This window comes from Phacochoerus africanus, chromosome 4 (genome assembly GCF_016906955.1).
Source record: "Phacochoerus africanus isolate WHEZ1 chromosome 4, ROS_Pafr_v1, whole genome shotgun sequence".
NCBI lineage: Eukaryota > Metazoa > Chordata > Mammalia > Artiodactyla > Suidae > Phacochoerus > Phacochoerus africanus.
The window spans coordinates 138,405,224-138,430,664 of record NC_062547.1 but is presented as its reverse complement, the minus strand read 5'-3'; the positions used below and the strand labels follow the sequence as shown (position 1 = coordinate 138,430,664).

The window sequence follows — 25,441 nt, the reverse complement described above, 5'->3', positions numbered from 1 at the left end:
TGTCTGGCGATGTCATTTAAGCGATGTTGTTCTGCCCTTTGGTAAACGGGGGCGGGAGTGGGGGCAGGTGCATGTGTACATACAGTCTACACCACAGGCATCTGGCCTAGACATCCAACAATGACAGTCTATTACACCCTAACTCCCCAGACACTGTGCTTTTCCAGGGCACGTTTGGTCTCTATCTCAGCATGATGCAAGACCCCTTGAGGGGCTCCCATCTCCTCCCGTTCACCCTGAGATACCTGCACCTGTCCTGATGCCCAGGCTTTAAGGCATCCTTAACAACGATGACGACTACCACTTATTAAGTGCTTAATCTGTCCCCTTCGACATGCCCAGTGCGTTGAGTGTACTCATTCAGTGTACTGTCAACACTGTCATCCCTTTTTGCAGCTGAACAGGTTCAGCTCAGAGGCAAAGTTGAGATTTAAATCTAGATCTAACTCCCTTGCCCAAACTCTTCACAGCTACTTCTCCTCAGCATGCCCTTCCTGGCTCTGTCAGTGTATGGTTATAGCCTTCCTGGCTCAGTTCAAGAACCTCTCCTCCACGAGGCCTTTCCTCACGTCCCTCCACCTCCCCTCTTGGCCTGGGTGCCTCTTCTCTGCTGTTGCATGGCATCCAGGGCTAACCCATGTCATATTAACTGACTGAGCTACAATGAAACTGCCTGTTTACCTGTCTGTCTCCCCGACTAGACTTTGAAGGTCATGAGAACAATACTGAGAGACATTATTTCCAACCTTTGTGCTCCTGGCATCTGGTTCAGTAGGTATTTTCTAGAGGGATGGGTAAATGGATGGATGGATGGATGGAAGAACAGATATAAATTTATGTATACAGAGATGTAACCTTAAATATATCACAATTACTTATGAAACTCAGTTTCCACTTCTACAGAATATGAACATGCTGAAAGGGAGATCTGCCATAGGATGATTAAAAAAAAAAAAAGCATTCAGGGAGTTCCCATCGTGGCTCAGCAGAGATGAATCTGACTAGCATCCATGAGGATGCAGGTTTGATCTCTGGCCTTGCTCAGTGGGTTGAGGATCTGGTGTTGCTGTGGGCTGTGGTGTAGGCTGCAAAAATGGCTCAGATCCTGTGTTGCTGTGGCTTTGGTGTAGGCCAGAAGCTACAGCCCAGATTTGATCCATAGGCTGTGGACCTCCATGTGCTGTGGGTGTGGCCCTAGGAAGACCAAAAAAAAAAAAAAAAAAAAAACCAGCAAAGTATGACCCAAATTAAAACTCAACCAATTTTCTGTATATATCATGGCTTGGGAGCTGATCCCTGAATGACAAAGAGGACTACTGCCTCTTCAAATACCAAAGAAAAGTGTTGAGGGACTTTGGTGCCTTGGTTACCGAATATGCACATCTTTCATGTGACATCTAAGAACAGAGAGGCAGCAGTCACCTGCATGACCAGAATGTGCCCTCACCAGAAATAAATGCTACGTGCGTCCCAGTGTTTGGGGTGTATGAACTTCCACATTTCCCAGAGAACTGAAAAGAGCAACCAAGGATGTCCAGACTGGAAGTCTTGGGTGACAGGAGGTCCATCTACCACCAAGAGAAAAGAAAGCAAGTCCCTCTACCACCAAGAGAAAAGAAAGCAAGTCCATCTACCACCAAGAGAAAAGAAAGCAGGTCCACCCACCACCAAGAGAAAAGACAGCAAACCTATACAATTGGATTGTGATCACTGTACAACTACAAATGTAATAAATTCACTGAGTAATAAAAAAAATTTTTTTTAAAGAAAAGAAAAGAAAGCCACACTTACTCATGATCTAACCTAGGTATGTGCCAGGCTCTCTGTCTACGTACCAATGTTCTTTAAAGTATCAGAGGGTAGAAATGACCAGTAGGACGGAGGGACTAGGAGACAGCCTTTAAAAGCTCGCTGTGCGCTGTATGGGAAAAATGATGATGTTGTTGGGGAGGGGTGCGCAGAACAGACACATCCTGTTGTCTGCAGAAGGTCCAGAACCACTCAAAAAAGAACTGAATACGGTCTGCGTGAAGTTTAACTTTGTTGGTCAGGTCAGTGCTAGGAGATGGAAGAGCATGAAATAAGGTTAATGTTTCAGGGAAGTCTGAGAGAAAATTTCCTAGAAGTGAGGAGAAGTCTGGCCAAGCAAGGCGTGAGCATGAGGGATGAACGGGGGTTCTGAGTTAAGCAAATGCTGGTCCCCTCTGCGAGGACCAGCCCCCTGGCCTCCCCACAAGCCAAAATGAGCTGTGTGTGGGACGCCAAGAGCACCAGATCAGGATTTAACACCTCTCTCCATCCAGCTTTCGAGAGTCCAACTCACGCAGCCAAACAGCAGTAAATCTAAAGAGGACAAGTCATCCTCCAATTAGGATCCTCAAAAACAGAATCATGCAGGTCAAAACATGAGGAGAAGCCGAGGAACAACGGAAGGCATTACTTCACCCGAGGCATCACTTCCAAAGACTCCGGTGGGGTGTGGCTCTCTAGAAAAGACAAGCATGAGAAGAGACAGCCATCTGGGGGCAAAGAGATGGAGACAGGCAGGATGGAGAGCCAGTGGCCATCTCTGCTGAGAAAGGAGATGCCCCACAAGCCAAGCAGGCATCCAAGGTCCTGAGGAATCAGCACCCACCACCACATGGGAGCCCACCAGCCCAGGAGCAGAACTACCAGAGAAAGTCAAGCCCTCAGAGCAGAAGCAGCAGAGGGATAGGAACACTCTAGAGGCATGGGCCAGCCAGCAGGCTTCAACACAAGCAGAACAAGCGAGTACCCAGAGCAAGGCTACAGAGGCCCTGCAGCACTTGTGCCTGTGCACTAGACTAGCTGCCAAGGGATAGTTCAAAAAACATTCACTGACAGGTCAACTGACTTGTGTAGGGTGCTTGGAACAAGCAAAAACCACATAGGAGGAGGCAAACATTTTAAAAAAAAAAGAAAGAAAAAAAAAAAAAAGCCCTGCCATCTAGCCTGAAAGGGCTCCAAATCATCAAGCTTGTGGGAATGACAAGCTTCCCAAAGACACAGACCGTAACCACCTTGCTCACGGCTGTGTCCTCCAAGCGGGAAGGTGCTTGGTGCACAGTTACCAACTAGCATTGACTATCTGGTGATGGATGCATGCCGGCCTATGGAAGGGGCTAGGTCTGCACTCACCGACTGCCAAGACCTGGGACATCTGGGTCACAAACACGCTATTTCTAATTCGTGAACCAACTGTCATGCTGTTATTTCAGCATTTATTTCTCATGTCAAAATACTGGTAAATGCTATTTCTATAAGGTAATACTATTTCTATAATACTAATTCTATAAGACTTGAGAATTCAAAATGTTAAAGTTAAAAAAGTGACAAGTTTATGTTTGAAAGCTTGTTTCAAACATAAACTTGTATATACAAATAAAAGCATCAAGTAAAAATAAAATATGGGTAAAATGTATGCTATCCATACATAAGCAAATTTATAGGAGAGAAATTAATTGGTTTTATTTTTAAATAATTACATAAAAGTAAAACATGCAGTGTGATTTGAAAAAGTAAAGTATATCAAATACATCACTGCTGCGTTATAATGCATATTTCTCTGCAAGAGAAACTTGGAAAATTTGGAATCATAAAAGAGAGGTATAGGTAAACTCCAGATAGCTCCCTCTGACTCGTTGTTCATCTGCAACTGACCTAACATTTTATTCAATAAATGGAGAAAATCTTCTGGAAAAATGTATGACTCCCCCACCCCCAATCCGTTACCACTAGCTCCATCAACCTAAGACTATGATGTTTATATTGGTTGTCACCTGTATTTTACATTTCAAGAAAGAATTTCTAGTCTATCTTTGTCTTCTTCTGTTTAATTAAATATAAACGTTGATTTCCTATATCAGTATCAATAACTTTGGATGTATACTCTCCTAGTTGATAAAGTCTTTGAACTAGAGTTAGACTTTTTCTTGCAAGAAAAACATTGCTTTTATTCATAATCAAATTTCTTTCTCTACTTAAGAACCATAAAAAATGTACAGATGATTATCTGTGAAAACACTTTTGATTGATTAAAATTTTAATGCATGACATAACTCTTTGGACAGGGCTTAAGATATAAATAATTTATATTTCTGACTTTCATGACAAACAGCATTGTGGCCCTTGAAAATGGATCCATAAACCAAAAACTGGAACTGCATTTTCTGAGCCCTTGAAACCTCGAGTTAGTCATGCTTATGCTCATTTTATAGATGAAGAAACTGAGGCCTGAAATGTTAAGCCCCCCGCCCCTCACTAGTCGGTGGTAAAGCCAAGACGGGCACCCAGAGCCTGTGCATGTTTTACGGCCCCATGAATCACTGCACCTAAGAGACAGTAGTTATGGAGCCAATTTGGGAATACCATCTAGTCAGATCTCAGGCTCAGAGAATTTTCTGAAACTACACCTCTTCCTAGTACAAGGTCAGTATCAGTTGGGACTTGGCAGGAAGTCAGGGATCCTAAATAGATCCTTCCGCAAAGCAGGGTTTTGGTGGAGTCTGTACTTTTCAGGGCTGAGAATCTGGGCTCAGGTGGCCTCCACGTTAACCTGGTTCCTGGCACAGCGGTGAGCAGGCAATTGAGCCACTGCTGAATCAACTGCTGCTACAATCTGTGTGCAGGAGAGAGGGCCTAGCATTTCATCTTTAGCATGATGACTCATTCCTTTTAGGAAGATGAAGTTGTCGAGGAAACTGACTTTGAGCTCTTTCCCTAGCACATTCCTGATTTTTATCTCCACTGGGACTCAGCTGGCCCACAGGCAACTTGGATCACGAGATCCCCTGGCCTGTGTGGGCTTGGAGAAATCATTATGGTTCCTCTTGCTTTGACATGTCTGCCTGATTCAAAAATCTACCTTGTGGAAATACAGGTTAAGAGTTCAAAACATTGTCTTTGGCTTCAAGTATAGCCCCTGTTACAATCACTCAAGTTGCATAATTTATATGCATCTCATGCTTCCATATTTAAAATAGGGAAATAACAATATCAATTTCAGTGAATTGATATGAGGTTTAAAATAATAGTGACTGTTAACCACAAAGCCTGACACATAAGAGAAAATCAATAAACATTAGCTATTCCTTATAATGATAATAATAATTACTATTATTATTAAATAAATATTTTCTAGATCAATGGCAGTTTGAAGTGGTAATGGCATACACAGAAATTCAACAATCCTCATCCAATCCAAAAGAGAAGCCTCAAGCCCTATTTTAGCCCCCCATTTCCATCATCTCCTGCAAAAAAAGAGCCAAGTTTAGTATTTTCAATTGTTATTATAGTACAATGTTCTGTCAATTTCTGATGTACGGCAAAGTGACCCAGTTCTATGCACGCACACACACACACACACACACACACACACACTCTTTTTCTCACATCATCCCCCATCTTGTTACAAACAAAAGTCCAGGACCAGACGGCTTTACAGGCATATTCTACCAAACGTATAAAGAAGAACTTTACCCATCCTTCTTAAACTTTTCCAAAGGGCTGAAGAAGAAGGAATAATCCCAAGACATTCTAAGAAGCCACCATCACCCAAATACCAAAAACCAGACAAAGATACTACCAAAAAGAAAATTACAGGCCTAGTTTATCTTTTACCATCTCTCCCTGTCTGCCCTCTAGTAAAGATGTGAAGACAGTTAAGTGTTTATCGGACCCTGCACAAGAGAGGATGTTTTATTTAGAAATCATTCTGGCATGATGAGTCACAGAGAAGACGATGGAGCAAATCTCAGAGGCTTCAGAAGAGCATAATTTATTACTCAAGAGATGTTTAACAAGCACCTACTATGTGCAAAACATAAGGCTGCACACTCTTGGGGATACAAAGATAGTTGGTTTCCACAAAGAGCTTAAAAATAGCAGAAGAGTTCCGACGTAAACACGATAATAGAGCTATTCACAACCTGACCATGACCATGACTGTCAAGTGAGTGGGCCAGATAACAAGACCCAGAAGAGTCCAAGATATCTCAGGGGACTAAGGGACTTGGTAGGACTTGAAAGAGAAAGTTGGATGGTGAAAGCTGATTAGGAACTGAACCAGAAGGGAGCAAGATGGAGCTTCCGTGAAACAGGTGTGGGGCGGGGGACTATACAGACCACGTCTGGGACCAGCATATAGAGCAGCTTAGCTGGAGGGGATGACTCAGGAGCAAGAAGAGTTGAAGGTAATCCAAGAAGGTTTTCTAGAAGCTGCTTCCCTTTCTCCTTTGGTTTCAGGCTAGGGCATAGCCCTAAGGGGATGCAGTGAGTCCCTGCCCAGGGTATGAAGAGTGGCCTCTTTGTGACACTGTGAAAGAGCAGAATCCGTCATCTGCAGCCAGCGAGATGCTCACTCTGAGTCCACAGTGGGACTCTGCCTGTGACAACATAGCCACACTGGAAGCCAAGTCACATCAGCACCCTCTGGGCTCAATGCTGTGGAAGGATTCCTGGAGGGCACTGGACAATAACAGTCAACATTCACCTCCAAGAGGGCCAGCCAAGGTCCACTGCCAATGCACCTGCACCCAGGAACTGGCTCACCCACAGCTCTGAGAGAAGCCCAGAAGCATTTGTCTGGGTGGTCCCTACACCCCAAAGACTGGATCACTGGCTGGTTCATCAGAAAATCCTTTCCTGGCAAGCGAGATGCTACTGGGTCACAGGTACAGTCCTCAGAGCCTATTGATATAGAAAATTCAAGGTTTGGTCAATTTGAGCTGGAAGAGTTTTCCATGTCCTGATCTCCCTGGAAAACAGGAAGAGCGTTATCTTTGGGAACAACAAGTAAGCTGCTTGACTGAACAGATGCTATCGAATCTCTGTGGGAGCGAAGAGCCTTCAGAAGTGCCCACCTCCTCTGGCTGTCCTCGAGCCTTCCAGAGTGGCTCAATGGGCAGCTGCCTGAAGGCCAGGCCCCTCAGCTGTGTCAATAACTAAAAACATGCCTGGGCTGCTGGGCTAGCAGGTGCACAAGTGGGAGAGGAGGCATCAAGTGAGACCTGTCTGTACAGGCATCCACATGGAATCTCCCAGCAATGATGGGAGTGTTTCAAACACCCAGGTGGTCAGCAAATGGACAATTTTGAAGGTGGTGCTGCGAAAAGGCGAGGAGAAAAAGACAGTGCAGAGGCAACACGTATGAAACAAAGGTCCCAAACTCTGTGTGGGCTGAGTTCCAATCTGTCTGGCTCCTTGGCTCAGTTCTTGGGCACCCGTTCCACATGACAGTATGAGTTTTTTTCCTGGTAAGGTCTTTAAACTCAAAGCTCAGCTGCCTTTGGGAATGAAAAAAAAGTTGTTGCCGTCATCATTGTTTTCCAATCTCCTGGCACTGCTACAGCGAAAGGAAGTTCAGTGAAAACATGAATTCGGTCACTTATCTGTTCATCACGTCTCCTGGAGAGCAGGCAAACTTTCAGCCTCTTGTACCCACGGGTCTCTTCCAGATGTGGTGACATGGCCAGAAGTGCTGGAACTCGGCCACACCCACAGGCACCATGGAAGGAAGGCTACTCTGGCCCAGTAGGTGGTACCAGGTTTGCAGTCTGAACACTGAGAACTTGTAGCTGCACCACTCATCCATTCAGACAACGCTGCCTGAGTACCCGTGCACTGAGCAGCACACTGAGGACCGTAAGAGCCTTCTGGGAAGGGTTTTTCCTCCAGCGGATGATTATACAGGCATATAACGCTGATTAAAGAGAGACACTGCTAATTACTTGAGAGGAGAGAAAGAGATTCAAATATGAATGAGTAGGGTTCTGTCATGGAAGAGACAGTTACTAAACTGGATAAAACTCCGACATGTGGAGACGAGAAGGAAAGCATTTCAGGTAGCAGAGCTACCTTGGCAGAGGCTCAGAGTCGGTCTAGCACGGGACAGGCTCTGAGGACAGCTTTGCTGGAGTTTGGCGAGAGACCAGGGGTGGGAAGGAAAAGAGCAGAAGTTGGACCAGCAGCTGGAAGTCAGGTTTTAGACTCTTCTACTTTCTCCTCCTCCGTTCTGTTCTTTCCCTTCCTTCCAACACCCTTTATGTGCTTCCCTTCCCCCCAGTGAAAATCCCACCCATCTGTGCCTTCATCCCTCCAGCCATCCCAACAGCAAATGTGGGATGAGCACAGACCTAATAGGAAGTCAGAGAGCACCTCTCTTCCCCAGGAGGACACAGCCCACTCTGCCACGGGTTGAAAGGAGACACCCAGACCTCAGATTGCAAAACAGCGTGTGCACCTCTGTGGCACATGGGAAATCTGTAGGCTCCAGAGAGACCCTCCTGCTTTGCAGAGAGAACACGACAGGGACCTGACCCAGGACGCAGGCGATTTCGGTTGGGAGAGGTGGTTAAGAACGCCCACCTTGGGGTCAGGTGTGAAGTCAGTCATGGTCCTGTGAGCTTTCTACCAGGCATAACATTAAATGAGAAGATGTTCATGTGCTCAGCACAGGCCCTGATCCATATGAGTGCTCAACAGTGTTTGCTTTTTACTGTTGTACTTGTGACAGCGAACTGAGACCAGGAAGGGTTGGCCCTAGCCAACCCAATCAAGAGAATTCCAGAGGGAACGTACACGTAAAAAGACCTCAGGCTTTGGCATCAGGCAGACCTAAGCCGGGACCCTGACCGCCCCATTCTCTAGCTGTGGGGCTGTGAACACCTTGAACTGTTCCAGTCTCAGCTTCCTCAAGTGCAAGATGGGGATGATGACATATCCTCACTTGTATATGAAGATGGAAATAATACATCCATTTTTGGAGGGTTTACAGTGAAAATTACAGATAATGTCACCAAATTTCTCAAACACTCAAGCTGTGACTTTAAAACATTTTACATAGTGCCCACATTTAGAGGCTCCTTGAAAAAGGTATGACTTTTGGGGTCCCCACCCAAAGCTCCAAGCCCCACAGCTTTCTCTTCCCACTCTCCACCACCATCTACCCAGAGCCATCGTGGACTGGGGTGGCCCCTCAGGAGCCGCATGGCTAAACAAACAGCCTCAGTGAGCATGGTGACAGTGTTGTTTCCATATGAGTAGGCCCCCTTGATTTAAGATTTAATAAAACAATGGCAATTTCTACTGTCTTTGTTATTGTAATCAAGCATACTAAATTCTTCAGAAACGTTTAACTCTAAGAACACCATGGCCATTCAACACTCTCTGCTCATTGATAAATTCAACAAAGGACAGAGCACAGAGAATTATTTGAAGCCCTGGAGAGGTAGCACAAGGGTGAGCTGGAATAGCAGCAGCAGTAATGCCAATGTCTGCCTTAAATCCTTAACACCAGACCAGGTACTGAGCAGCCAACACACAAGTTCAGAGAAGTAAAGTTGCTTGCCCAAGGTCACACACCTGGGATTTGCACCTGGACGGTCCAGCCTCGGAGCATGTGCACGTAACCCCTCTGCTAACCGCATGCACAGAGAAGAACAGTTGGAAGGTTACTGATGTAGGCAAAGTGACTCGCTGTGCCAAGGATGTGCGGCTCTCGGCAGCAGGTCTCACAGGGAGGGGGCAGCGGGAGAAAGCACACCTATGGGACCATCATCCAGTGCTCATTCCTCTGGGGAGGGCCGACTCCGGAACTGGCGCGGTGTTACGGCTAAGCCTTACTCCACTCCCAGAGTCAGAGCCAAGAGCCCCGCAAGCGGACCAGGACTACAACCGCTATGCGTCCAGTGCAGGGCTCAGTGCCTGGTCAGAGGGGGGCACTGAGGAAAAGGTGGTTAAATGAATGAAGAACAAGTCAACAAACTAGTCAACGATAGGCATTTCCATGTCTCTGCTTCCCTCCTCAACGTCCACGACTTGAGAGCTTTGCCAAGACAAAACGGCAGGCAAGACCACTGGCACCTCTGAGGCCCAGCCTACGAGATGCTCGGAATAGGATAGGGCACCAGAGAATTATTCTAATTCAGGATGACTGCCCACACTAAGAAAATCCACTTGAGAACTGGTACAGTGTCTGTCTCTTTTTGCCTATCTGGACACTTTGGGGGGGAGGGGGTTTCCATTAGGAAAAGCTGGCGATGAGCTTCATGGAAAATCCTGGCCATGGTCGCATCAGCTTTGGATAGTTTATCTATATAAAATAAGGTCATTTTCTCCATAAGCCCTGGATTTCACGCATTTTTTCCCAGCGAAGTTACTCTTCAGCTTATCAAATCAAGCATTGCCACATCTCATTATTGTGTAAATGAGGCCTATGGTCAGAGAGGGAAATCTGTGCTTCAGGGATACGGAAATCACACAGCCTCAGAGCCTCTGAGCTCCAATGCAGCCCTCCTCCCCTCCTGCCGCAAAGGGCAAAATACTGGATTTAAGAGGTTTTACGGTGGAGGAGAGCAGGGCTGTTAAGGAGAGAGAAGTATTGCTGCAGGTTCAGGGACCTGCACTGCCCCTCACGGACGGGACGCTCCAGAGAGGAAGGGAGGGTCAGCGTGCAGGTCAACAGACGTGAGGGTGACCCTAACTGTCCTCGCAGAAACCAGTCCATCGTCGGCCAACTGCCCGGAAAAACCAAGCTGCACTGTCACTGGAGGATGAGGAGGGAGGGACTGGGGACTCGCCCACCTGTCATCCACCTGTTAGGCAGTATGAACCTTTCCAAAGGCCCCGGCCCTTCAAGAAATTCTGCTGAAACAACGTGGAGGTCAGAATAACGGAACAGGAGGGTGGAGAAGTTCCACAGGGAGCGGGGAGGAGGGCAGAGAAACAAGAAGAAGAGGGAGAAGTAAAAATGGGAAACGAAAGAAGAGTCCCAGGCTTATTTTCATTTATCAAATGCTAATACAACACTTACTATTCACCAGGTACTGTCCTGAACACTTTATAAACACTCACTCACTTAATTCTCATTCTTAGCCTCCTTTTACAGAAAAAGGAAGCTAAGCGTGGAAAGAGTCAATGACCTAAGAGCACAGGGCCTGCGTATGGCAGCGCCAGGACTTAAGCAGCCTTGCACCAGTTCACACACATAAACACCCCCCATCAGGAGAGTCGCAGTCTGATGTCATGTGAATACATGGCCCCAAAGCCCAGGAAACAGCCCTCAACAGTTAGTTAAGGAAGGTTGATGGCTCTTTAACAACAATCTATTTGTAAAATACCAGATACTTCCTGTGAATGGATAACAAAGCAGGGGAAAGAGTGAAAGAGAAAATTTCCTTCGAGCTATAAAAGAAACACAGCAGCTCATGGATCAAGTAAAAGCAATGTAAGAATGAAGATTTGGCCAATATTCCCCAAAGGTCTCATATGTCAGCATTACAGTCTCATTAGGGCACCAGGGGCTGGGAGAAACAGGAAGTTTAGGTGAGATTTTCACAGAAAACTAGCCTTAGGTACAAATGTTGTTACACTAAATATGAAGGCTGGTCAAACATGTCACCAGAATAACTGGCTTGAGAGGGAGTCAAGAACCAGCAGCCACATGAACGCTGGTCCCTCCTGACCCTCAGGTCCTGCTGCCCAGCCTCCTTTTCCATTAGAGGGAACTCTACCTCACAGCTCCCTCCTGGCTCTCCTGGCAATGGAAGTTCTTGGCACCCCACCCCAACCCGCTTCTCTGGAAGAGTCCAGCCCACGTGTGGGTATGGTGTGATGCGTATTTCCCGGAGAGGCTGCTCAGCTCCACAAAACCCACCTTAACAGAGCCTCAGCTCCAGACCCTTCCTCTCTAGGAAGAGTGTGAATCACGTCGCTGGGAAAACGGAGGTGGTCACACCAGCGCTTCCCTTAAAGCTCTTCATAAACGCTTCCCTACTGGGCTCTCAGTCCAGAGCGCCTTAGGGGCACGAAGGGCCTGGGCAAACCTCCTGGGATGAGCCTTCCTTCGATCACTCCATCCTTTCGTGAGCCAGATGTTAAAGAACGAAGGCCTGAGACAACACTGATGGACAGAATGGAAATTCTAGTCTATCCAGCTGTCGGCTCTTCTTCCTCTGTGCCTCTCTGACCTTGCCTTTGAAAAGCCTTCCCCTGCTCCCTCCCCCAGGAGTTCTTCCTGCCTTTGTCCCCTGGCCTGTCCTCTGTTCCATTCCAGTTAGGGTGTTCTTTGTGTCTGGATGGTGAGCCTCCTGTTACTCTCATCTTCCTGGGGTCAAGAATGACGTTTCTCTGTTTCAAAAGCATAGTGGGGAAAAAAAATCCTTTGATGCACATTGAACCATATGTCATGAAGGTGTCTTCAAAGACCTGCTCCAGATATAGAAAAGTACCCATATAAAAATAAATAATTTGGGCTTCAGCTCTCAGCTGCTGTCAGCTTTCTGGCAGCATTATATTACAAAGTTTGTCTACAAATAAATAGCATGTTTGGAGCTAGGTTGCTTTATTGTGGACGAAGAAATGCCGAAGTGGGAATTAATAAAGGAGGACAGAGGAAATTAATAATCAGAGGAGGACAGAGTCTTGAGAAAGAAGAGAGCCCCTTAGTTCAGCTGGGACTGGTGTCCTCCCCTGAGGCAAGTAAAGGTGGGTCGGAATGGTTCCCACTGTGTCCTCTCTCACAATTTCTTCCCCCTCCTGCTCTGCTGCCTGATCTATTGGGCCAATTTGTCTGCAGGAGGCAGCAGAAGCAGCATGGGTGGGTTCTCCCTAGACAAACACAAAGAGGCCAGTGGTGGGGACCAGGTCCTTCCAGAGTAGCTACAGTGCCCAGAGCCCTAGGCTGAGCTTAGTGGTCTTTCTGCTACTTCACGGGCCTCAGTCTCACCTTCTAATCGGACTGTGAGTTTCCAAGAGCAGGGCTGTCTCAGTACCCAGAGGTGCTAACTGTTGAAAAATAAAACTGACTGCCCCCCACACTCACAAGGTGACCCACTATGGGACCATGGCATGCCCAGGCTCTGAGATGACTGCCCCCCACACCCACAAGGCGGCCCACTATGGGACCATGCCATGACTCTGAGAATTACTGAAAGACCTACAGGGCATTGTGCTGTTTGCTCCACTTTGTTGTGAGCAGAAAGAGCACAGGAAAGCCTGTCCCCTGATGGCCTGGGTTCCTACCCAAGTTGAGGAGAATCTGTTGCTCTTGTTCTTGAGGGAAAAACTGCAATGAATCCAATAAGCTACCTCCCTGCAAAAGTCTCATTTGTGGCTAATGACTGAGTGGCACTGTCACCAGGGGCTGCTGCAGGGCCAAACAGAGCTCTGAGCGCATCCTCACAAATCGCTTGGCTGCTGCTGTGAGTTCCCAGAAACTCGAAATAAGATGTTGCCATCTGCATGGAGAATTTTTCTGAACAGCTCTATTTACATTGTTCCCATGATGAAAAGGGGATGTTCTGCATTTCCCAGAAATTGTTGTATGTGTCCTCTTACTACCCAAGGAGGCAGGGGGGGATGACAACCGGGACATCACGATCCAGGAGAAAAGTCGGTCTCTCTGAAGAATGCCCCTTCTCTCTGTGCTGGTCCATGGGCCCCAGCTCCTATGGCACACGGCTATCCCGACAGGGCCAAAGAGCAGGGCTGCCAAGAGCAAGTAATGGCTTCCCTTTGTCACAGGGAGGACATAAGCTAAGGAGTGTAATCTTCTCAAGGGGAAACTTTATTCCCATAAATTTTACTTGAATGTTGCCTATCACCAGTTTCCACTGGTGAAGAGTCAAAATCAATGAAACAAATGGCCAAGTAGCACTAAATATTTGCAGAAAAAGTATGTCCAGTTGCAGCAGCTCAAGTCAACTTGCTGAATTCAGCAGAAAAAGGAAGATGCTGTCTATGAATCAAGGGGTATTTCATGGGCTGTGTGCGCAGAGTGGAGGCTGGGCCTCAGAGAGGGTGGGACACTATCTGAGCCTTCCATACAACTTCGTCCTTCTGTCTCTCTTTTTCTCTGGCTTGTTTGGCTACTCAGTCCACACAGCGGAAGACAGCTGCCCGGATATCCCAACATTACAGGTTCATCCCTCAGTGAATAGACTGCCTCTCTCCCCGACAGTCTCAAACAGCCAGCTGAGAAAACTAATGGACCCAGTGTAAGTCTGGGTTGCACCTCGAGAGAGGGAAAGTCCGCAAAACAAAATGTCCACAAAAGGCCGGTCTTGCTGCCTGGCATTAGGACCAGGCAGCTCCAAGAGAGGGAGGTGGCAGTGAGGACCCAGCGCACGGGGGATGCAACGCGTCAGTGCTCCCACGTGTACAGAAAGCAACACGAACTCAGGACAAGTCCCAGTGAAATTCCGGGGCGGGGGGAATCCTGGAGTTTTAATACGTCCTCTGGAAACACTGCAAGAACTGTTTCTTAGACAACACAGGAAAAGCGAGAGGAACCTTCTTTCTATAATGTCTTGTTTAGTCTTGCAAGACAATGTGACAGGCTCTGCTTCGCAGATGACAATACTGAGGCTCAGAGAGGTTAAGCAGTTGTCTCAAGGCCACCTGGCTAGTAAATGGTAGAGCAAAATTCAAACCTGGGTGGGACTCAAAACCCCATTCATGGTGCCCATCCATTCCGACACGTCAAATCCCACATGAACTCTGCCCAGAGATAAGTCTCCTTGGAGTGGAGACCAACACGGACCCAGAAGCTGGCTGCAGTTTTCTGTGCCTGAGACTTCTCAGGGCCCTCTGTGTGCCAGGTTCTGAGGCAGCCAGTCCTGAGAGGGGCCAGTTGTGCAGCCACAGCACAAAGACCCCCAGCATACCCAAGTCCGAAGGGCCCAGCAGGTACCTGACGTAGCTGCTCCTGATCTAACACCCAGGCTGCCCCCCCCACCCCACCCCACCCCGGGAAAACACGTCAGACTCAAGCTAATCGCAGTTCATATACTGTTCAAGTGCTACCGATGCCATTTTCCTGTTTGCGTTTTGTTTTTGTTTTTGTTTTGTTTTTACAGTTCGTTGCTCATCCTAACTGTCAACAGCAATTGCTTACCATGTGGTATGAAAATCTCTCAGGCTTACGTCAACAGTCTATCGCTGTGAAATTCCTGGCTGTCTTTGGAGTCTCCCTAGGCCTCCCTTTTCTCGCCATAGCCTATTGGATTGCTCCGTGCAGCAAGGTACAGACTGCTTAAGGTGCATGTCGTTGCGGTGATTTCTTCTCTCCCCTTAGCATAACCTCAAGTCCGTCTCGTCCAAACATGCAGCTGATCATTTCCCACATTTCAAGCAAAGAGCCCTGTATCTCAGCAAAAGTAGAAAACCATTTGAGAGGGGAAATGCTAAGATTCACTTTCTAAAATCATTTTTTTAAAAGACAGAGGAGTGATAAAATGGACGATTTCATGCACCTAAGGTATAATCTTGTCAATGACAGAACCGAGGCGGAATAAAAGCACGTCTCCTGTTCTAACTGTGCAGGTCCTGAACGGGGCCTCGGAACCCACAGTAGTAGTAATTATAATGATGATAATAGGAAGGGGCCAACATTTATTGAGAACTTTCTTTTTGCTAAGCCCTGTCCGTGGAATATCTCACTTCACTCCTTCAATCACATTAAGATCCACTCACTTTACAAGTAAGTTCAGAAAAGAGAAATAACTAGTAGCTGAGGGCCAAAGGCTTCTCATACGGGGGGCACTGCAGACCCATCTCAACATCTTCCTGGTTTCCTGGCTTCCTTGTCCGGGTTCTGGCCCACATGAGCAACTAATTAGGTCACTGGAAGAATAAAAGACAAAGGGAATGAGCAGGAGAGCTTGAAAGGTGCAAAGCTGGGTTCTTTCCTCCCTAGAAGGGGGAATGTCTGCTGCCCACCTGTAAGGGGAGCAGAGCCTGTAGGTGCCCAGCTGCCACACCTCCTGCTCCATCCTCCCCACAGCCCAGCCTTCTGACCCAAAGCCACAGGATGTGCCAGCAGTCACTCCAGCTTCGACCAAGAGTTAGTGCCTATAAATCCAAACCATGAAGAAACTCTGAAATGTGTTTCATGGGTTAAGTGGTCATTAAAGTTTTCAAAACTGCATTTAATTTGTGATACATTAAAAAAAGGAATTAAGCTTAGGTCATCAACATTGAGTAGAAGAAATATGACTATAGGGAGATTAGTTCCACATGGAATTTGATCAGCTAATGCAGTTAATAAAAGTGTCATCAGTGAATGGATCCTCTTGTCAACTCCATCAAGAGAAAACTCATGCCAGGACAAAAATGATGCCACCTAACCAGGCAGGCCATGAACTGAGTGCCTTAGAGTAGGAGGAGTGGCAGAGAAAGAAATCAGGACTCAGAATGGTATTAAAATTAAAAGCCCTCATACTGAACAGTTGCGGTGTTCAATCTTACATACTGAGGATTTTGTTTCTAAGACAGTCTACCATAACACAGATCTCTCAATCAGAACTCCCCAAATGATATACACGGTGGTGATGGCAATTTTTTCCATCTTTATCATAAGCTGGAAAAAGCACAGTGAGTGAAAAAAGACAAACCACGTTTAAAACTGGATTAGAGCTGGTCCCTGGTTTCAGGCACATGTTTTCAGACTGGAATCATCTCATCTGCAAGTTACATGGCTGCCTTCAGCCAGAGCCCAGATGGAGGGGGGATGCTAGCCTCCACACCCTCTAAGCCCAAGCTCATTCTAGGACATCCAATATTAAAATAAGAGTCAAACACTGCCAATCCTCACTTTTGCTGCAAAACCTTAAAGTGACATCTGCCAGAGAAATGGGACTAGCCCACACCAGCAAACTGGTTTCCCTCTGCCCTCCTGGGGAAATGTTCCAAAAGAGAGTATATGCCAGCTGCTGACTCAATTTTTTAGACTTGCAGTAAGTCTGAGAAGAAAAATCTTGGTCAATATCATGCAAATGTGATTAAAAAAAAAAAAAAAAGATGTGTGGAGATGGGAGGAATCCTGGACTTTCTGGGGACTCGGTAAATTCAAGAGACTGATGCCACTATGGAATACAGAATCAGACTTAGAGTAGTAGTCGTCTTCTGGAATATTCTAGAAGAAATGATTGCAGGAAAGTTTGCCCCCATGGCTAGATCTTCCTCTCCTCTGTTCAGATACTTATCTGACTGGCATTTTATGCTCCTGGAATGTCCAGTAAGACAGGAAAAGAGCATTCGAGATGTAAACATGAGCTTGTCATTAAGCTGCTTGTGGTTTCTTTGCACTTTCTTGGCTCCAAGTCTGAGCTCCATGCAGTGGAGGCTGTATCCATAGCAGAGTAACAAGCATTATTCCATGGCATGAGATAACTTCTGGTGACAATGCTCATTCCAAGGAAAGACTCCCTCATTCAAGAGCTTGTCAAACCTGCTCTTAGGCAGCCAAAGGCCAGATAAAAACAGTCAAGACATTTTTAGTCTTTTCTCTCACCATTTAGAAAGAAATCTTTTCAAGTTCGGCAGGGATATTACATTTCTGGAGATTACAGAGAAGTTGCAGCTTCTGCGTGAAGAAACCAGCCCTCTCTGAAGGCTCCTGGTCCCCAGAATACAACGTCCTCTCCAGAAGAGTGGCACAGGGGCAGGGGCAGCTTTGCGAACAAGCTCGTGCCCCTCCACCCAAGGGGTCACCGCCTCTGTATCTGTCCAGTAATTGCATGGAAGAGCCAGCGTCATTCTAGCAATTCACATGCTAATGGCCTTACTGTACCTCCCTAGTAGAAATTAAGCCCTGACCCTCCTTTATAAATGTACTCATGGGGCTCCCAGGGTGGCTCAGTGGTAATGAACATGACTGGCACCCACGACGACGCGGGCTTGATCCCTGCCCTCACTCGGTGGGTTAAGGATCCGGCCTCACCACGAGCTGCGGTGTAGGTCACAGACACTGCTCGGATCCCGAGTTGCTGTGGCTGTGGTGTAGGCCGACAGCTACAGCTCTGATTTGACCCCGAGCCTGGGAACTTCCATATGCTGCAGGTGTGGCCCTAAAAAGACCAAAAAAAAAAAAAGTATTCATAAAATGCCACTGCTAAACTTCATCAATCAGTTAATGTCCGTCAGTGTCTAGAAAATTTTGAGATTTCTGTTTCCAGCTTAATGGTGCCTTTACTTCCTAAGAGTTGCAGTCCTAATTTAGGGACTATTAGGGACGCCAAAATTACTTGATTAGCCTGCCAGAATGACCTCATCATTTCCTTCCCACTGATTTTCCAAAGCTGCCAATTATATCTTTACATAGTGTCTGAGGGTCCCTAGAAAAACAGCTGTATAAAGAGATTACAGGTGAAGAGTGTCCACAGCAGTTGAGCTTACTAACACAGTGAGCGAAGAGGGCAGCCAAGTCACAGACAGGTACATTCGGTGGTAACTCAGGTCTGGAGCACGGGACAGATTTGTCAGCATCAATAAAGAGAAGAGGGATTTTTTTTTTATCATTTTCCATCGGGTGAGGTGAGGTGGCCCGCAAGGGGACGCTGAGCTCTTGTCCACGCGGAGGCTCTCAGGTAGATCTTTTCCCGGAGAGCTCTTCATCCTCTATACGAGGGCGCCAAAGGGCTTTCAGGACTGATTGGGTTGTTTTTTATCCTTTGCTTTTCCATTCTAACTCCTAATTTAGACTGTTAAACATCTGAGAGCTGAAAAAACAGCAATCATTTTCAAGGGCAGGGGGACTGGAGCAGAAGTCGGCATCGTGAAAGTCTTGAGGAACCACACAAGTTCTAATTACAAAAGTGCAAGTTCAACTGTCCTTATGTATGAGTCCCTGGACTCAGGCAGGGAGAGCTGGAAACAGCTTTAGACAGCGACCTGATGTCTGTGTACTATGAAACCTAATAGTCCTGACTGCCAATACTTCTTTCTTGAAGAGTAAAATGCTACTAGCCATTGCCGCCAACCCCTTCGGCCCCATTCCAAACAAAAACATCTAGTGAGGAAGGCAGGAGTGACTGCAGCCTTTGAAGGTCCCAGCCTTATCGAGGCTGAAAGGCTTTGAAACTAAGATCCTCAAACCATGTGGCCCAGGGCCACTGAGAGGGGACAGTGCCTCCACAGGCCTCTGTGCCCTGCTCATCTGTCTCTAGCAGAGAGCTACTCCAGATTAAAGGAAGCCACCACGTGCAACTTTAAAACCATTGCCAAGGAGGGGAAATCTATGACAAGAAAGAGAGCATTTTTAACTCTTTTGTTACAAAAGCATCTGTCATCAAATCCAGAGTCCATCACGTGTCATCCTGCTCGGAGAGGATTTAGAAGTGCTAAAAAGCTGATCACTTTCATACGTAGCCCAGTCTGAGCTCTGCAAAATGCTCCATTCCCTACCACAGTGTTTTGCCCGTTTCTGTTCCCACTAGAAATTAGCAACTTTGAAGGGAAGAACCAGTTCATAGCTTTTCTTATGTCCATCACCTTCACTGTCCACATCAATTTGCACAAAGATAGTACCCCCCCAAAGAGCTGGTAACGTACACACATAAGGGCTCTGAATAGGTCTTCCTTGTGAGCCCTTTTCAAGAGTTTGTCGACTCTATTTTACGTTTCCCCTTTAGGGGAATTGCCTGAGGTCCTCCAGTGCCACACAGAGTGTTTCCTCTGTACCAGGAACTGCTCTGCTTTGCACATAGTAAATAATTCACTCCCTACATCAACCCTGTGTAATAAGTACTATTTCACCTCCATCACCCAGATGAAGAAACTGAGAAACAAAGGGATTAAATGCCAGAAACCATGGAGCTGTGAGTTTTAACCCTGGCTCCAGGGAGTACCCCTTGTGGTGCAGAGGAAACGACTCCGACTAGTATCCATGAGGATGCGGGTTCGATCCCTGGTCATGTTTAGCGGATCAGGGATCCAGCATTGCCGTGAGCTGTGGCGTAGGTCACAGACACAGCTCGGATCCCGCGTTGCTGTGGCTGTGGTGTAGGCTGGCAGCTGTAGCTCCGATTCGACCCCTAACCTGGGAGCTTCCATATGCCTCCGGTGTGGCCTTAGAAAGTAAAAATAAATAAATTAACTAATAAACCCTGGCTCCAGAGACCTGACCTTAGCCACTGCACCTTACACATGTACATAGCAGCCCTCCCCAGCCCCACCTCGGTTACGGTTACATCGGCAGCATTACAACCTTCAATGCTAAAGGTAAATAAACATCCTAGCTTCTGAGGAGCTGACCTTGGAATGAATTTGATTCAGATATTTAGCAGGACTTTTCTAGAAGGGAGGAGTCAAAACCACCACATGACTATCTCTCCTCCTTTCTTTTCCTTCCCTAGAAGCCCTACCTTTCCACAGCTCACGGCAACGTCGGATCCTTGACCCTCTGAGCAAGGCCAGGGATTGAACCCGCAACCTCATGGTTCTTAGTTGGATTCGTTAACCACTGAGCCACGAAGGGAACTCCTAGAAGCCCTACCTTTAAAATCCCACTACTACCTAGCACCTCTTCAGCTCCCAGGACCAAAGGTGGGAGCTTATGGTAACATGAAAACACAACGATCAGAGACACCTAGTGAACACTTCCCCCGCCCCAAAGAAAGAAGACTCCTAAGCCTTTGGTTAGGGATTTTGAAAAAGAATGTTTTAGGGAGCATCTGAGGAATCTGCCATTAATTTAACCAGGATCCGTCAAAAATTTGAGAACCACTCCAGCCTTGCGTGTTTCTTTCTGAAATGCTTGACCCCAAGTCTGCCTCTATGGAGCTGTGAACAGCTTGTATACTAAGCCCTTGCTTGTGGCCACTGGCGCTGGCTGGCCGGCCATGAGTGACAGGGATTTGATGAGGAAGACCCTGGCAGTTCAGACTGGGGAGAGATGCTGGGAACCTTCTCTGCTCTACCACTGTCATTCTCACCTTATTGGCATGTGGCCCCCAGGTCCCAGTTAGGCGCTTACACGTGTGGGCTAAGCATGCCCAGTGGCGTGGAACACAGAGGTATGCCCACAAGTAAAAGCAGGTGCCCACCCAGAGGGCTCAAGGATGCCATCACTTGGACCTCAGGCAGGGGCGCTACTCGGTTACTCTCCCGTTCCCGTATTTCCCAGAGTAAGAGACCACTGAGCACTCAGGAAGCCTGCGGTGACCTGACTGAGGAGGGCCAGCTTGGACATCCTGCTATGTTCTCAGCTCATAAGGGCCAAGTCATGACAGAGCTGCTTGAGTCCCTGCTTCAGGCTCACCAGTTTTGCTCTTCAGGCGGCAGCAGGCCAAGGCCTGTATCTCCTGAAGCTCCACCATCTCTTTTTATACCTAGTGCTGTGACCTGACCCAGCTTTAATGATTTCCCAGCTAAGAGCTGCTGGTATAGATTCGTTGACTTCTTTCTTTTGCTTCGCCTGGGAGCTTTGTGACAGGAGGAAGTTTTCCCCAAGCATAACTGGCTTCAAAAAATTAAGACAAACAGGGACTGTCACCGAAAAAAAAAAAAAAGGAAAAGGAAATCACTGAAATGATTTGCTCTCATCCGACCTCTATCAAAGTTCTACCAGTTAAAAAGATGCCTTCGAGCCCAAAGAAAAATAGGAAAAGGACATCAATTCTTAACCTCGCTTTTCTTCCAATGGCTTCAACCAAGCGGGACTGAGCCCAGGGTCACCTCCACATCACCACAGGGCCTTATCAGGGTTTTTCTTACGGTTTGCAATAAATACAGTAAGTTTCACAGATGCAGCTTCTGCCAGAAGAGAACAACTTGAAAGAGAGAACAAAGAGAACATTAAACTCCTCAAAGCAGCTCTTGCGGGGAGCCCAGGGCCAGCATGCACCTGCATGCAAATTCCTGAAATAAGTGCCTCATCTACATGAGACGATGGAAAGGTGTCCCCATAGCCTCATCCAGTCGGTCAATGGAAGATGTCAGGTAGAGCCCGCTGATACATTTTGAGGAAGCTTAGCCATCAAACCCTTAAGAGCTGTGTCTGCCTACGTGTTCTCCATCTTTTTCTGACATTTCTAGGACCTACAGGGACATGCAAGATCTGCATCCCTTACCCTCTCCTCAGCCTTCCCCTAGTCATTCTCTATCTTTATTCGCCCCTCACCACTGCCTCAGCTCAGACACATGACAGGAAGCAATGCAAAGACTCTTTAAGGATGTCTCCCACATACACCAAAGCAGCCCAGAATGCTGGTTAAGAAATGGTACTCCAGCAAGCCAACACAGCCAAGTAAAACGATGAGAAATTCAAAGCAGGTATTGACATCACATAGCTCAAAATGAGACATGGTTTGATTCCGCATTTTTTAACTGAATTTATGTGAGAAATTTATTTGTCCTTATATTCAATCTTTGCATTCTGAATTTAGTACAAAAAAAAAATTATCTGCGGTCCCTATTCTGTAAGTAATAAGTTTAAAAGTTACAAAGAAATATCATCTGGAAGATTCTGTGAGCCCATGGTTTTCAGGGAAACATGGTCTCTATCTCTGAAGTTATCCTAGTGTCATATGACAATCTGACAATGCAGGTGAATCCAAACAAGTTCTTCCCAGCACAGGTAGGGATTTCCAATGTCCAGACTTGAAATACAGTTTTTTAAAGAAGATTAAAACGATCTTTTTTTAATGTCAATAGATGGGTTCTATGACATTAAAACGTTACAATAACTAGCACCATTAACCGTGGATGACTACCATGCTGAAGCATTACAAGAACATTATCGAGCCGTCTGATTTACAAGTGCTATGTTGAACACAGTCAGAGGTAGGGAACTTTTACCTGAGAAACCCACATAACTGATCTTCTCGTGAACTAATACTCTGCATGCTGGGTGGCATTTCACTCTAGGCTCCTGAACGAGGCAGGGCATGAACATTAATTAATTGCTCACTGGCTGTAACTGAACGTCTCCCCTTGAGGAGGAACTGAGCTCCAGGAAAGGTTTCCCTCTTTGCTCCTATCTTAGCAGTATACCTGGGTGAGGGGTAAGACTTGGTGCTCTCCTGGGTAGGGGGTGACGGCAGTGACCTAGAAGAGACCCAAATGCATTCACTGACAGGGGTCAGCAAAGACGCACTGTGCAGCCCCCAGTTTACTCCTCGAAGATCCAAGTGGCCTTTGGATGGCAAGACAGGGGTAAGAAGATGTAACCAATACCTGTTACCTACAGGATCACTTCGGGCTCACGTGGAACAACTGCACAAGTTAATCATGTACCGGGACATGAGGCACGCCTCAAGAAGTTTTAGGGTAGTGTCACAGAGGCTCTGACCCGAACACATGCTGCAATAAAATCAGGATTTTTAAAAGCAGGCGGGGAAAGTCCTCTATGACTGGAAACTAACCTTGGAGCTAAACATGAAATCAAAAGGGGAATTAAAAAAAATATTTATACTTGGGGCCCTACTGTACAGCACAGGGAAATGCGTGTGATTGGGTCACTTGGCTGTACAGCAGAACTTGAGGAAACACTGTAAATCAACTACACTGTAATTTTAAAAAATAAAAATAAATTCAATTTTTTTTTAAAAATAAGAAAATATAACTGAGTATCCATGAAAATGAGACATGTCAAACTTTACAGGAACAGAGCTAAAGCAGTACCTAGAGGAAAATGTACAGCTTTAAATAAATTTACCAAGGTAGAAGAAATACTGAAAATACATCATCTAGGCTCAAGTTCAAGCAAACAGACAGAAGAGCAACAGAGCATATCCAAAGTGTATTTTTTAAATTGTGAACCCTATTGAAACAGATTATATTACCTAGGGTCAAAGAGCACGACATGCACCCGCGTGTGTTGGGGTAGCAGTGCAGTCAGACTATAACAGGGCGGCCCTCAGTCGGCTCTCCTCCTTCCTCCTACCACCCTCAGTGTCTCCTAAACAGGAAAAATTAAAGTCTCTAGACGATGGATTTGGGCAGGCAGCCTCTAACATAAAAGCGCTTGAGAAAATGTCTGGGTTCAGTCAGTGGCTTCTGTCCCAGATGGCGGATCCCCTGGTTCAACCTTCGGCAAGAGTGGGTGAAAGAGGGCCCTGCACCTGCCTGGAGCTGCCAGGTTAATGTATCTTGTACACCTTTTGTTTCCAGCTAGGACGAACCCTGAGGAGCCCGTTCATGAAATTTGTAGCCCATGCCGTTTCCTTTACAATCTTCTTGGGGCTCTTAGTTGTGAACGCATCGGACCGCTTTGAAGGCGTGAAAACCCTGCCCAACGAAACCTTCACCGACTACCCGAAACAGATCTTCAGAGTGAAAACTACGCAGTTCTCCTGGACAGAAATGCTCATCATGGAGTGGGTCTTGGGTAAGCCCGTCACACAGTCTTTTATTCTCTCCTCCCTAATTACAATAGGACATTGCTACACCCTGGCTGCAGAAGCCCTTCCTCTGCCCTCAAATGCACGCATGGTAGACACAGGCTAAGTAAAGGACCGGCAAGGAAGTCCAGTTGATCTCTGCAGGTGCTGGTGTAAAAGATGCACAGACCTGTAACATAAACTCCCAGTGGTGAAAGGAGATGTGTGGGGGAAGGTCATTCTGTACTTTTCCTCATAGGCATATAGCAGTGGTTGGAAATTGTCTGTGTGGGAAAACATATGGTTTTGCTCATTTAAGTATAGTCTATTAGAAGCCTTAGGAAATCGAGTTTTGTTTCTGAAAAAAAAAAAGCATAAAAGCACATAGCTCAAAAGATATTTTCTGTTACCACTGAATCCTGATATATAGTAGAATAGGGATAATATAAATCTAAAAACTTAGGGGAGTAATACGTTCTTATTATTCGTGTGAATGAACACAATGAAGCTGTGAAACTCCTCTTTGTGGTGCTATTTTGTGCTGCCAAGGTCTGCCACTGAAATTGTCAAGGAAATTCTTCACAGCTGCCTCCATGACTGGCCAAGAAAAGCTCTCTCTCTTTGCCTTACTCATAAGAACTATTACTAGTATAAATAAGCAAGAAAAAATAAAACCAGTAATGGCTGAACTTGTACATGACCAAATGTGTTACAGATTTTTCTAACACTGAAAACTGCAACACTAACGGGTAAAAGAAAATCAGACATGGTAGGAAAGAACAATCAACTGTAAAAGCTATAATATAGTAACACTGTATATAACCAAAACTCGAACAATAAATTGTAAGATTTACAACAAAAGGATTTGAACTTGATGAGAATGTTTTGAGTAAAACAAAACTGGAGATAAAAAAAAAAAACAAAAAAAATTAACTATGTAGTATGTAGATTTGATCAATTAATGCAACTGCCCTCATGGTATTCACCCCAGTTGCCTTTCTTCACAAAAAGTCAATAGTGGTGTAATTTCCAATACCTTTACATTCGCAAGCAATGAGTCAAAATGTGCAGGGACATGGCATCTGTATCGTCAATCAACAAATTCACGAAAGAACAGATACCTGAAAAGACAGCCCATGCACCCCCTATGCTAATCGAACAGTATTGCTTAAGGGAGCCACGAGAGCTGAGCCACTGGAGAACAGCCTGCAGATTTCCAAACTGAGAACAACTGGGAGCGTGGTCCCTAAGCTGAATCTCTCACTAAGCAGAGGGTGATGAGAAGGTTGGTTTGACCCAAAGGGCAGAGAAAGAAAGGCACA

At 46.2% G+C, this 25,441-nt stretch overlaps 1 protein-coding gene across 5 annotated transcripts in view; it reads left to right on the top strand.

Annotated features, from left to right (window-relative positions):
* Positions 1-25,441, top strand: part of TRPC7 (transient receptor potential cation channel subfamily C member 7) — a 139,069-nt gene that overhangs the window by 65,880 nt on the left and 47,748 nt on the right. For 3 of the 5 annotated variants that reach the window (XM_047778693.1, XM_047778690.1, XM_047778691.1), the window contains 2 exons: positions 14,877-15,041; positions 23,911-24,127. In XM_047778693.1, coding sequence (XP_047634649.1) covers positions 14,877-15,041; positions 23,911-24,127 — 382 coding nt within the window. The remainder of the gene's footprint in view (positions 1-14,876; positions 15,042-23,910; positions 24,128-25,441) is intronic. The other 2 variants (XM_047778694.1, XM_047778692.1) reach the window with 1 other exon arrangement.